We start from the raw sequence: 13,556 nt of genomic DNA, 5'->3' as shown, positions 1-13,556 counted from the left end.
ATAAATCACACAACACCATGGTAATTTATTTCATTTCTTGGTAAGTCTTGCCCCATGAGTACTGAATATAATTTCTATCGGAAGTCCAGAGTGTGTGGAGTGGAGAAAAGATTCTGAAGATCCTGGCACATTTTGAATAGTTTATTTTTCAGGTATACTACTAAAAATATGAATTTTAGTAGTTTTCTGTCAGAGCATCTCTCATACTTTACAAGCTTTAGCTAATTCATGACCTTGTTTGGTAGGGAAATACAGTTTTTGTTGTAGAGAAAAAAGGCAATCATCCAGTTTTTATTGAAGCCAGTGAATGCCTTCTCATTTGGCTTTGGACCCAAAGCACAAACTCTTACATGCAAAGGCAGGGTGTCTGCAGGGAGGTCACAGTGGAATGTCCCTAATGCACTTTAGTAAGTAATCCGAGAAACTCCCCTGAGAATCCTCTCTGGAGATTGACCAGGGTTGCTTTCACTGGCCCTTCTCCCTGCTTGTGCAGCCTCACCTCAGGCACATCCAGGACTGTACCAAGGTGTCCTTTGAATATTTCCTGGGTGGGGAAACTCCACAACCTCTCTGGGCAACCTGTGTCAGTGCTGAGTAAAGAAAGGTTTGTGTTCAGACAGACTTCTGTGTTTCAGTTTCACATCCATTTTGTCTGTGACTTTTAGAAGAACAGTTTTCAGACAGAAGATTTTTTTCAGATATGGTTTTTCAGGTTACCAAATATTTGTTATTTTAAAAGATGGACTGGCCAAGAAGTTTTAGAAGATCAAAAATATCAAACTATCTTCCTGACAATAGTTTTTTGTATTGCCCATTAAGGACTATATGATTATGTAGTGTAAAGTGTACCTAATTTATACTGAAGTAAATAATACTAAATAAATATATACTAAATAACACTAATTATGAATACCTATTCTTAAAAATCCGAATATCTGATTGTTTAGTTTCAGGAAAGCCAAAACCAGATGTGGAGTGGTTCAAAGAAGGTCGACCTATTAAAGCTGGAGAAGATGTCCAAATATATGAAGAAGATGGAATTCATTGTCTATGGATAAAGAAAGCCTACTTGAGGGACAGTGGATCTTATAGCTGTGCAGCTGTCAACTCCAAAGGCCAGACTTGCACCAGCTGGTTGTTAACTGTCAGAAGTAAGTAAGCTCTTGTGAACCCATCTGCACTTTGGAAACTGTGGTCGTCTAAGCATACTTAGAAAAAGGCTCTAAGTGGTAAAGCTAATTTCATCAGTTTCAGTTAAAGGAACTGTTTTCATTTTGGTTTTAAAGGGCCTAAAGTTGAAGAGGTTGCTCCGTGCTTTTCCAGCGTCTTGAAAGGATGCACTGTGAGCGAAGGGCAAGACTTTGTGCTGCAGTGCTGTGTGGGAGGGGTCCCTGTGCCTCACATCACATGGCTTCTCAATGGTAAGGAATCCCCTGCTCTGCAACACCTGCATGAACGCACTGACACCTCAAAGCGCTCTAAATCACCCTAATGCAACCCGCTGGGACACCTGAGGAAAACCCTCTACACGAGCATCAAGTGCTCAAAAGGCGATGTGAGCAGGGTCTGTGTTGCCGCAGTTCTGGCCTGTGTCCAGCAGGGTGCGCTGGTGACACGGCTGTGCCAGGTGAGGTACCTGGGCTGTGTCACACGGCTGTGCTGCTGCTGGTGACACGGCTGTGCCAGGTGAGTTACCTGGGCTGTGTCACACGGCTGTGCCAGGTGAGTTACCTGGGCTGTGTCACACGGCTGTGCCAGGTGAGGTACCTGGGCTGTGTCACACGGCTGTGCCAGATGAGTTACCTGGGCTGTGTCACACGGCTGTGCTCAGATGAGTTACCTGGGCTGTGTCACACGGCTGTGCTGCTGCTGGTGACACGGCTGTGCCAGATGAGTTACCTGGGCTGTGTCACACGGCTGTGCTGCTGCTGCTGACACGGCTGTGCCAGGTGAGTTACCTGGGCTGTGTCACACGGCTGTGCTGCTGCTGGTGACACGGCTGTGCCAGGTGAAGTACCTGGGCTGTGTCACACGGCTGTGCTCAGGTGAGTTACCTGGGCTGTGTCACACGGCTGTGCCAGATGAGTTACCTGGGCTGTGTCACACGGCTGTGCTGCTGCTGGTGACACGGCTGTGCCAGGTGAGGTACCTGGGCTGTGTCACACGGCTGTGCCAGGTGAGTTACCTGGGCTGTGTCACACGGCTGTGCTCAGATGAGTTACCTGGGCTGTGTCACACGGCTGTGCTGCTGCTGGTGACACGGCTGTGCTCAGATGAGTTACCTGGGCTGTGTCACACGGCTGTGCTGCTGCTGGTGACACGGCTGTGCCAGGTGAGTTACGTGGGCTGTGTCACACGGCTGTGCTCAGATGAGTTACCTGGGCTGTGTCACACGGCTGTGCTGCTGCTGGTGACACGGCTGTGCCAGGTGAGTTACGTGGGCTGTGTCACACGGCTGTGCTCAGATGAGTTACCTGGGCTGTGTCACACGGCTGTGCTGCTGCTGGTGACACGGCTGTGCCAGGTGAGGTACCTGGGCTGTGTCACACGGCTGTGCCAGGTGAGGTACCTGGGCTGTGTCACACGGCTGTGCTCAGGTGAGTTACCTGGGCTGTGTCACACGGCTGTGCCAGATGAGTTACCTGGGCTGTGTCACACGGCTGTGCTGCTGCTGGTGACACGGCTGTGCTCAGGTGAGTTACCTGGGCTGTGTCACACGGCTGTGCCAGGTGAGTTACCTGGGCTGTGTCACACAGCCCCTCACAGCGCTGTGCCGTGGCTATGCCGCAGCTGCTGCCCCGTGCTGAATCCTGTGCTGCCCCCACGCCTTTGGCACAAGCTTTTGCTCCAAGCATAATGGGTTGGCATCATGATCCTGCAGAGACAGTAAGTTCTAAGCAAGGTATCAGAGAATCACAGAATATTCTGAGGTAGAAGGGACCCACAAGGAACATCAAGTCCAACTCTTACATGAATGGCCTATACAGGGATCAAACTCACAACCTTGGCATTATTAGCCCCATGCTTGGTCCAACTGAAACCTTTCTGGTTCAGCTACTGTAGGTACGTCTCCCAATTTATATTTAGTTTCCACTCAAAATACTCTGAATCATTCAAGAGTTATGTTGTAGGAATGTATAAATTACCACAGGAGATATGTAGGAAGGGCCTACCTGCACGTATGAGAAGTAGTGAGGGAGCTTATATTCATATTTAGTTTTAACTCAGATTTCGGCTTCTCTTGAGTTGTGTCTGCTTTGCCCTAAAAAGACTCTTATACGTAAACATAACAACAGATTGATTTAATAGGAATAAAGAAGTACTACATCAAAACTGCTTTGCCCATTTTGAACTATCAGGAATCACTTCTAGTATCCTGTCAGACCTAGCACTGCTCATGCAAAGCAATCAACCCATCCCCAAGATGCACAATTCCAGTTGTACAATGCAAACAGCATTAAGGTGGATCATTTAAACAAGGTGATCATTTAAACATCATTCATTTTTCAATACATGTGTTTATGCTTTGCAGTCTGAGTGCAGTATTTCACTCTTTACAGTAGGGAGGAGACCAGTGCTTGATTCCACCCTTCCATCAGCTGGGAAGGTCATAATTGACCTTAGCAGCTCTGTTCCTAAGATCTTGAAATCACAGCTCTTCTGGTTGCTTCTCAACCAGAAGTATGTTCCTTGAGATCCTAATGTTTGCCTAAAGCTGACTAAAAAAAAAGTAAAATATTTTTTACTTTTATCAGACTGTATAATCTCCTACCCTGTCCTGATGACACAGCTGAACAGTCAAGTTTCCTTAACTTCCTCTTAGTATCAAAGTTAGGCCCAATAATCAGTGTTTTGCTTCAATTCCAAATGATTTCAGAAATCCAGGCACTACATGCTTTGGCTAAGGACTCTTTCCATTTAAAGCCATATCTCTAAAACACTAGAAAAATTTATTCAGCTTAACTCTTGATCACCTCTTCTACTCCTGAAGTGCAATTGATTTTTTCTTTTTGGCAGATTCTCCCAGTCTATCTGTCTTTGTGTGTGTGTGCACATGTGGTTATAAACAAAGAATAGCATACTTTGCCATAAAGATGTTTCATTTTAAAAATAATTATTTGCACATGATCTCTGTTTTCCTTTAGCTATTCAGAGTAAATGGGCTAACTGAAAAAGGTGGCAGGGCAAATGAACCGTGACCTTGAGATTGGTATGTTCCCACAGCCTGGGCTGTTCCCCTTCCCAATAACTCCATGTCTAGAATAGAAAGGCTGGTGCTTTATTTACAACACCAAACATGTGAGTAAAGGTTCTGACACTCTCCCATTGGACATTATTTGTTTCTCTGTCTGAAGGCTGTGCTGAAGTTCCTCCTTTGCAGATGTGAGTAGAATCTCTGGCTGTACAAAATTGTCTTGCAGCTCAGGAGCAACTTTGAGTCATTTCATCTTCATATTCCAAGGTACCCTTGCTCTTAGTGTTCCCTTAGACATTGAATGATGTAGTTATACTCAGTTATCTTCACATACAGAGCATCTTCCTGTCTCACTTGACTGACTTTGAGTTGATTTTCAAATGACTTGCTGCTCATCAGGCATAGATATATGGTCTCCATTTGTGTAACCATGTTCTAATCAGAACACTATTGTCTCCTGAAAAATAAAGCCTAGACATAAATAGGCCACATATTTCTGTGATGTACTGTCCCCCACTGCCTTTTTTCAGGTCGTTTATTTTATATTGACCGTTCTTCTCACTGAAGTCATTAGTCTGCCCCTGTTCAGGTGTAATCATGCTTACATTGCATCCAAACTTCTAGCTGCAATTGGCTTGATATCACAATGCAGGTGGGGGTTGTTTTTTAGTTAGTTCAATTTCAAACCATTAGGGTTCTGTAAGTGAGAGTCAGTGCATTAACTCTGCTCTTAAATCAAAAGGCAGTGATGAGTCTACATAACAGAAGCACAAGAAGCTCTCATAATAATAAAAATTAGACACATCATATATTACTCTAAAGACACAAGCACACGACTTTCATTCCAGACTGCTGAAACATATCACTATAGTTTAATGCTTTTCTGTCTTGTACAGGATTGTGAGACATAACTGTTTATATACCATTTTGATACAAATGTGAAGGGATTATAAATAGTTGTTTAATGTTGATAATTCCATCTACACTCCTAGGGTTATTATTTTACTTAAGGATCAAGTTGGCTGTGGTGATATCCACTTGAATGCAAACATTTCCTTCCTGTCTACCACCTAGTTAGATATTACAAACTTCTCATATTTACATCCATGATCAAATAAAGGAGAAAATTGTGCTTCTGGTCCTGAAGTATTACTCCAAGCAGACATAACAGTACTTTTGGCAAAATGACATGGTAGACTCTTTCATCAACTAACTGGCCGTAAGAAGAAAACAGTATATTCACAGTATATAATTTGAGGCAGGCAGACCAATTCTGTTTTAAAAAAAGGTGTATTAGCATCTGCTCTCCATGTTTGGAATGTAAAGCTTTTTATATTCACAACTGAACTCTGCTATGACAGAGAAAAAAGCAATATGCTGTGAGCAGTCTCACTACTGTTCAAAATACAGCACTTTTGCAGAACTCCATAGAAAAAAAAATCAGATGGGACAGGACGTGTAAAGTTCACTAGAAAATATCAAATGCAAATTGTCCTCGAAGCATGACAGTGATAACAAACCAGAATCAATTTGAGGGGAATAGTGAGGAAAGAGTGTATATCTTGGTGAAATAATGAATGTAAAGACCAAGTTATCAATCATAAGAAACGTGAACGGAAGGCTGCTTTGCGAAACAAACAAGAAAAATAAGGAAGGAAGCAGAACCTGCTCCCTTCCTGGCTGGCCATGCCTTGATACTGAACAGGCTCCATGGTGTTCAGTCTGCCTTCTCCAATCTCCAAGGAACCCACACCACCTGAAAACTGAAAGCCTTGAAACAACTTCTTGCACAATGTTACATACAAGTACTGCTTTAGATGCCAAGAATATTTACCAGCTGGGACTACGTGCAAATTCAAAACGTTTTCCAAGCACTACAGAGGTTGAGCTCTCCTTCAGGTCAAGTGAGATGAAAAATAGATGGTATATGCTCTGCATTGTCTGTAATTACTTCTTCTTAGCATCTATGAGGATGAGAAGTTTTTCCATATTTGTAGAGACTGCACAAATAAGAGCTACTTGACTGAACTATGAATTTTATCTGAGCTCTTACTCTTCTCTGCAAATCTACCATTAAAGCTTTTTTCCAGCTTTTTCAAGATGCTTCTTTTGTCCTTTTGCTCTCCCTCTACGTTTTATTAAAGTTTCTTTTTGAATTTTCACTGATTTACTGACAACTTCCCTGAAAGTAAACTTCTTGTGTTTTAGTTCTGGCCTCACCAAAGCCTTATAAATAACTTTTTGCATGTCCTCTCTGTGACAATACTTCAGTGTGTAACTCCAATTTACTTTATCTTTTTAAAATACTTTCTGGTTAACTTCCTTTGCAATTGTAGGAATAAGGAGTCTATGACTGTTTTAAGTATCTTTCTATTCGTATTGCTTTCTGTGTGGGTTTTCTTTCTCTCAAAGTTTAATTGAACCTCTTTCTGCTGAATTTAAGAACAGTATCACCATGACTTTAGCATAACAATTCTCTGAGTAGTGTTTGGTTTTAGGATAGCTTTGTGATTTGTCCAGAAAGCTTTTAATAAATGGGCCAGGGGAAAATTTCCTTTCTTCAGGCATAACATGCCAGCAGAAAGGTATTTTTTGTTATTGTTCCTGCTGCCAAGCTGTCCTGGAGATTTGACTGGTCTGCCTCTGCAGAAGGGAACGTTTCACTACTGGGAGAGTTGTTTTTATTACATCAAAATATAAGTACGGTGGATGTAACTTAGAATCTTGCTGCAGGTTATTCCTAAGGGCTGATGAAAAGGCTGTTCTGTAGGTGAATTAACTATTTTGTGAATAATGCTAAAAAATAGCCAGTTTTTTGGGAGCTAGAGTGAAAAAGAGCTCTGAAAAAATTTGAGGACATGGTGAAGGAGTCCACTTTTTTTTTTTTCATGCAGAACACTTACCCTATTCATTTGGTTACTTACAGCAGAAATATAAAGGCATTGTTCTGCTTTTAATGATGCAGCTTTTATCCCGAGTGTATTTCTGGTATAGCATCATAGCATCTTTGTCACCACTAATACTTTCAATGTCAGAATCCCAGGCAAGGACCCTGTCAGGTTAGACATTCTATAGCTGGACCAGGAAAGCAGTCCAGTGTCCCTTGTCCAGAGAGCTTTGTCTGCTTGGGCTTTAACTCTACCTGTACGTATTTGAATGTAGTGCGATTCCCATGTGCAGAAACTCTGTGGTTCAACATAATAGTTCCAACAGTCTGTGTGTGACTGAGGGAAAATGAGCTCCAAGGAACCAGTAATAAAAATATGTGACCTGTGACAAAGGCTGGAGAGAGTTTATTCTAAAATTGGGGTCTTCTGGGGAGTTGATTAAATATTCACCCCAATTTTTCATGCAACAGAAAATTTGCTAACTTAATGAACAGATGGCTTATAAGCAAAGCATGAAGATCATCTACCACATTTTATAATATATGCAAGTACTGGATGATGCTGATTTTGACACGTCTGTATTTCAGAGTGAAACTTTGTATGCAGATAGGTAGTGCACAGATAGTGCACACTGCCTTCTGAGTTGGTTTCCTTTGAAAATCAGAGATGAGAGAAAAATCATTTAATTTATCCTACTCATAGTGGAGAACTGGTTCTTAGAAATCACAGATATGTGTCCTTTAAAATTTTTTTGGCAATGTAACAAATTTTGATCTTTTTTGACCACAAACTTCCAAGCAACAGACACCTTCAAATCAGTCCTGCACAATTTCTCTGCTGTTTCATCCTCTTCTCTTAGATGACCCTAATTTCTATTTCCAGCATGATGTTTATGCACAGGTATAAAGTTGTCTTAAGTATTGCATACACTGGGAAAGCAACCAAAGATGAGTCAGTAGTGGAAACTATTTAATATTGGGAAAACAGATTGCAGAAGCATTTCAAAAAGCAAGGCTGAGATTGATGACGGTTGCTGAAACAATAGCAAGGCAAATTTAAGCCATCTATACTAATATTCAAGCATGTTTCAAATGAATTCAAGGAACCAGTTTCTTAAAATGAACTTCTTTAACAGTCATGTCACCACAGTTGACACTGTACCCTTCTGTTTCTGTCCATACTGTAGTGTAGATTGACTGCTTCTGTCAATCAGCTTCTTGCCTCCATTGCAGATTTTGTTGTCTCTCTTGGAATGTCTTCCACTACAAAGTACCTCTTGGAGGACTTCATGTGCTTCTCCATGCCCAACAGATTTTGCACATCTAGCTTTATCTGCATTTTGTCTAGTTTCAGGCAAATTACAAGATGGAGACAATGTCTGAAGCAAACACACATTTCTTGTCTTATCCACCTCAAAGAGAATCGAAGATAAACTTTTGTCCTTTTGCTGCTACTCAAGGTAGCACCCAGTGAATCTGATGGTGAGCTTTGTCTGACAACCACGTTGTGCTTTGTGCTTGGGATGCTGCTGGTTGTAGTCACTAGAGAGCAGTGGCTGTGCACCACAGAGTGGGATTTGGCTCTGCACTTTAATATGCTGGCTGGTGTTAGGCATCCAGATTTCACTGAAAACTAGAAGTGCTTTTGAAATTTGTGGCTGATGTATTAAATCAATTCTCTTCCTTTCTGTCTGCAGACCAGCCAATTCAATATGCCCATTCCACTTTTGAAGATGGAGTTGCAAAACTGACTGTCCAAGATGCCCTACCAGAAGATGATGGAATTTACACCTGTCTGGCTGAAAACAACACAGGACAGGCATCTTGCAGTGCTCAGGTCACAGTCAAAGGTGAATATCTTAGACAGTTGTAATTACTACAATCATATAAGCTATAATATTTTTTAACAAAAATAATTTTGGATCCTTAACAGAGGTGGTTTAAAGTGAATTCCTTGTTTTTTCCAAGCTTTTGTGAGCTGGGTACCTCTTCTCCCCCTTGGAGGTGTGTGCAACTTAAGTGCTTAAGGACTGTGTAGTGTAAAGTAATAAACACATTTCAGAAAAAGGTATTAGTGCTTTGACCTTCCCCAGGGCTTAGTGTACAGAGCAGTGAGGCTGTTCTGGAAGAGGTTGACCAGTGTAAGAAGGGACTGGGACTGCTGAAAAAAAAATAACTGCAGATATCACCCATCAGGCAGAGAATGTTACAGGGAGGAGGCAGATGCTACTCCTTTCTCTTGAAAGGCAGAGCGCAGAGACCAGTGCCAGGGACTGCAGTTATGATAGCAAATGCCAATATTCTTGTTCTGTTACCAGGATTTATCAGGTATAATTCTGAACAGGCATGTATCAGCTGATTGGGGACTGTATAACTCTAAATAAGTGGAATTTTTGTAGAGAAAGTATCAGAAGAACATTGTAGTAAGTAATTGACATGACCTGTTGTCTCCGAAATCTGACAGAGTGCTGATTTGACAGAACTGATTTGTTCCTGAAAACCATAATTCTGTACTACAATCTCAACAAACACATTCTAAAAGACCAGAGTTCAAAATGAAGACAATAGATGACAGAATTCCATGGATAAATTCATCAGTGAGGCAGTATCCATCAATATCATGGTCTTTATTCTTCCAGTCTCCCCTGGCATCAGTCTATATAGGTGTTTTGTTTCATGGCCTGGAGATTATCCCTCCCACCTCTCTCTTCAATCCCCCTCCCTCAGACTCTCCCTCCCTCTACAATCAAGCCTGTATTTGGTATTTGTCACCTGCAAATGATTTTTCCCCAAAGTTATAATAGTTTGTCACTGCCTATCCAATAGACTTCTGAGTGAGAACTGCCAAGGGAACTATTCCTTTTGTTTATGACTAAATAACACCTGCCCTAAATTTGTACATGCAGTTTGGTGGGAAATGTACCCTGATTCCTGGGATCTCAAGATTTGTCTTTGTTTACCAGTGTTCTGGGGTGCTTGTCTACAGCTCTTCAGTGCTGTGCCTGCCCCTGTTCTGACTGTATGGCAAGGGTAAAGTGAAAACAGTAATTCTTGTAAACCTATGAGTTAATTTCTCGATTACCAAATTGAAAATACAGTCATCCCCTCCCCACCCTCCCTTCCTGAAAAACTGCACAAAGTAAGAAAAATAAGAAAACACCAATTTAAAATAAGCCTGAAACTAATCTGTTCTCTAAGCTTTCATTAATTTCTCTGAAGGATTTCATCTGCATTAGCTAAGGGCCAATGAAGAGTGGTCCACCTCGAGGGAGCTGGTTTTGATGTGGGGCCTTCTGATCCTTGACTGGGACTCAGAAACTAAAGGAACAGTCCCCTCTTACTGAGCATTTCAGAGTTATTTTAGGGTTGACAGGCAATGCTAACGTGGGAGCAGTAGAGAGTGAGCCTTTCCCTGGGCACGTGTGCTCTGCTGAGCTATTTCAGGCCACGTTGTCACTGTTGCACGGTGTTGGATTCCTCTTGCGCTTTACGTAGTCTGGGGCTAGAAAGCTGCATTGCCACCATCATGGGGAGTTAGTTTCTCTCATCTGCATCCCATTCATTTTCTGGGAGTCATGGAGTAGGGAGGGGGAAGAATAAGAGCAGAAATAAGAACATACATGACAGGCTGTAAAACTTCATGTTCAATATATTTACAGTTTTAGCTATCCTGTCTGCTTCTTCCCTAAAACTTATTATGTCCCTGTTGCCATGAGGATTACAGTAACTTTCCCCAAAACTCAGATCAATGTGGATTTTTCTGCCAAAAATAGTACCAAATTTAAAATCTAATTTCCAAATCTCTTATCTGTTCATGTATATTTTTCCATCAGAACATCCATCAAAAGCTTATTGACATTAGAGTTCTCTGAGTCTCTCAATGCTGCTCCTAAGGCTTCTCTAAATTCTCAGTTTGTGCAAGCAGATTACAACAGAAAATGGTTGTATGTATGGAAAGGGAGAAAACTTCAAAAATTCTCTCCTGACCAAACATTGATTTTTGGAATAAAGTCTGTAAAATCATTTCTGAATTGTAACCCCTCTTTCTCCAGTTCCTTTTTGTCTCCAAGCTGATTTAAGGATGTCAGGTTTCCTGCAGTGCTCATTGTTAGAGAAATATTTTCCTTTTTCATGTGAGAAGGAGTCTGTATTTAATCTAAGAAGGAATGGATGTTCTTGGCATATCATCAGTATCAGACCAGCATCAGAATCCAGCTTCTCCTTGGCTTGCTTCTGTGGTCCTTGGACACATCTCTGTCTAGGCCTACATTTCACATCCTACTGCCATTTTTGGCTTTGCTATTCTACTGCAGCAAGAATCTAATGAAGGGACATATCTACTGGGATCACTGGGGAAACTTTACCTGGAGTGAAGAGTCTGTCTTAACAGTAAAACTCAATTTTTTTTTTTCTAAACGAAATTCAGCTCACAGATAACTCAGAAAAGTTAGCAGCAAGGATAATGAGTGTCAAACTGTTCAATTCAGATCTGAATTGTAGTACAAGATGGTCCTTAACCTGCTAGTAGGTTACAGGTGTTATCTAGCCACATGCCATGTTTTCTAATCAACTTCTGTGCATTCTTTGCCTTTTGGAAGGTCTGTTACATTGTTTTTGTGAAAGGAAATTATTGTAGGAAACAACAATTTAAAGGCCCTTTGCCCCATAAAGGGTTACTGTTCCAAGTCCAGTTAAATACAAGAGTGGGATTTTTTCCAGTATTTTCAGCACGCTTTGCATTGGGCCCTGGATAATTAGCTAAGCTAATTGTGGCATAGCTTTCCTTCTAAGTCATCACTCTCAGATTCATTTATGGTTGTCTTTTTCTTCCTTAATGTTAAGCAGGATAAATTCTGTCTAGCACTGAACAACCTCAGAATTACTCCTTTTTTTAAATATGAAAAACAATGAAGGTACTTATTTGTTTGTAGGAGGTTTTTGACTGTGTCAAAAAAAAGTCCCACATTTCATATGGATGGGGCATAAGGAATGCAATGGTCTTAAAAAATTCAAATTAATCAGTCTTCTGCTTATTAACATCTTCAGATCACTTCAGATCTCTCTACTTGAGTAAGTGATCTGAAGGCTGAGTAAATTGGGGTAGATCCATTAGGTAGTCTGTGGAGAAACTAAGTTAATCAAGGTGAAGCTAATTTTGGCCTTGTAAAGGACTAAGTAGACGAGACTGAACCCTGACAGCCATCTTCCCTCTGTCAGCAGTTTCTCAAAGCTGACACACAGGCAGAGATGAACTACAGAGATTGAGCAGTGCTCCCTGGAAAAAACAGCTTAACAAGTGTCTTCACCACAAGAATGATTTCTTACTGAATCTCCCAGTGAGTGGGTGCACTGGGTAAATGCTAGATCAATTGGCCTAATGCAAGTAAATCTGAGAGGTGAGAAACATGGTCACTGTTACTCAAACACTCAATTATAGATGTTCCTGAAATGGTACCATTTGCTACTAAATGGAGGATTATTTTTTTCTTACGCGTTGTTTTCTATACACACAAAAATCAAAATTTGGGAGGCTATGGGGCTGATGCACATTTTTTTAAAAAGTTTTTAAACATGTGCATGACTGATTTGTTACTGTTATTGTATGTGCAAGCTATTGTATTTGGTGTTCACATTTTCACATTTCATATTACAATTTACATGTTGTTCTATGATATGAGAATAAGTATACAAGCCATTTTTAAATACACCAGGCATCCTACTTAAAAAACAAACAGACCAACCAGCTCTTAACAGGGATATTTAGAGGACATTCAGGTCATCTGAAATATATGGTGATTATATACTGATGGGGATTGCAGATACTCAGGTTTATTTATGAATTTATGAATCAGGCTATGAATAAGTTATGAATTTATTTATTATTAATCTGTTAATCAGGTTTTTAAAATGTATTTATCATGGTGGTTGAATATTTTAATCAGTTTTTTTATTAATAGGAAACTGAGGTGAGGAAAAGTTAATTGACTCTGGATATGCTTGTGTAGTGAGTTGGTGTTAGTGTTTTGCTGAGGCTGTGACAATCAGAGTATAAAAGCAAGACAGATGGAGGTAATAACTGGTATAGTTGGAAGGTAAGGCCAGCTCCCCGGAATGGTAACAGTTCTTCAGGTCTGCCTCATTCCTGAGATAAGCCTTCTGACATGTGGTTGTCTGTCAGTTAACTAATCACTGACAAGGAATTATAGGGCAGGTCCACCTGTAGAAAAAAATTGTCAAAGGGATATTTAATTACTTGACATTCACACCAATATATGAGTGTGCTACACTTGATTATGGACTGCAGGAAGAGTGTGGGCTTTGTTGTGCCAAACCACATCAATATTGCATGTGGGAAGCTTCTCTTATTTTGCAAACAGACTCTGCATGTCAGGGGGGTAAGTGACTGCCTGGTTCAGCTTTCTCTAGTTATGATATCAAGCTGGAGCGCTTGCTGTGACTCCTAGGAGAATGTCC

At 41.0% G+C, this 13,556-nt stretch overlaps 1 protein-coding gene across 1 annotated transcript in view; it reads left to right on the top strand.

The window, feature by feature from the left end:
• MYLK (myosin light chain kinase) overlaps positions 1–13,556 on the top strand; it is a 196,322-nt gene that overhangs the window by 87,721 nt on the left and 95,045 nt on the right. The window contains exons 9-11 of the mRNA XM_048309977.1: positions 948–1,151; positions 1,287–1,421; positions 8,780–8,932. Coding sequence (XP_048165934.1) covers positions 948–1,151; positions 1,287–1,421; positions 8,780–8,932 — 492 coding nt within the window. The remainder of the gene's footprint in view (positions 1–947; positions 1,152–1,286; positions 1,422–8,779; positions 8,933–13,556) is intronic.

The sequence above is a fragment of the Corvus hawaiiensis genome, chromosome 7, assembly GCF_020740725.1.
Source record: "Corvus hawaiiensis isolate bCorHaw1 chromosome 7, bCorHaw1.pri.cur, whole genome shotgun sequence".
Classification (NCBI taxonomy): Eukaryota; Metazoa; Chordata; class Aves; order Passeriformes; family Corvidae; genus Corvus; species Corvus hawaiiensis.
Note: the sequence above shows the minus strand (reverse complement) of the source record. Positions and strands in the feature narration are given on the sequence as shown.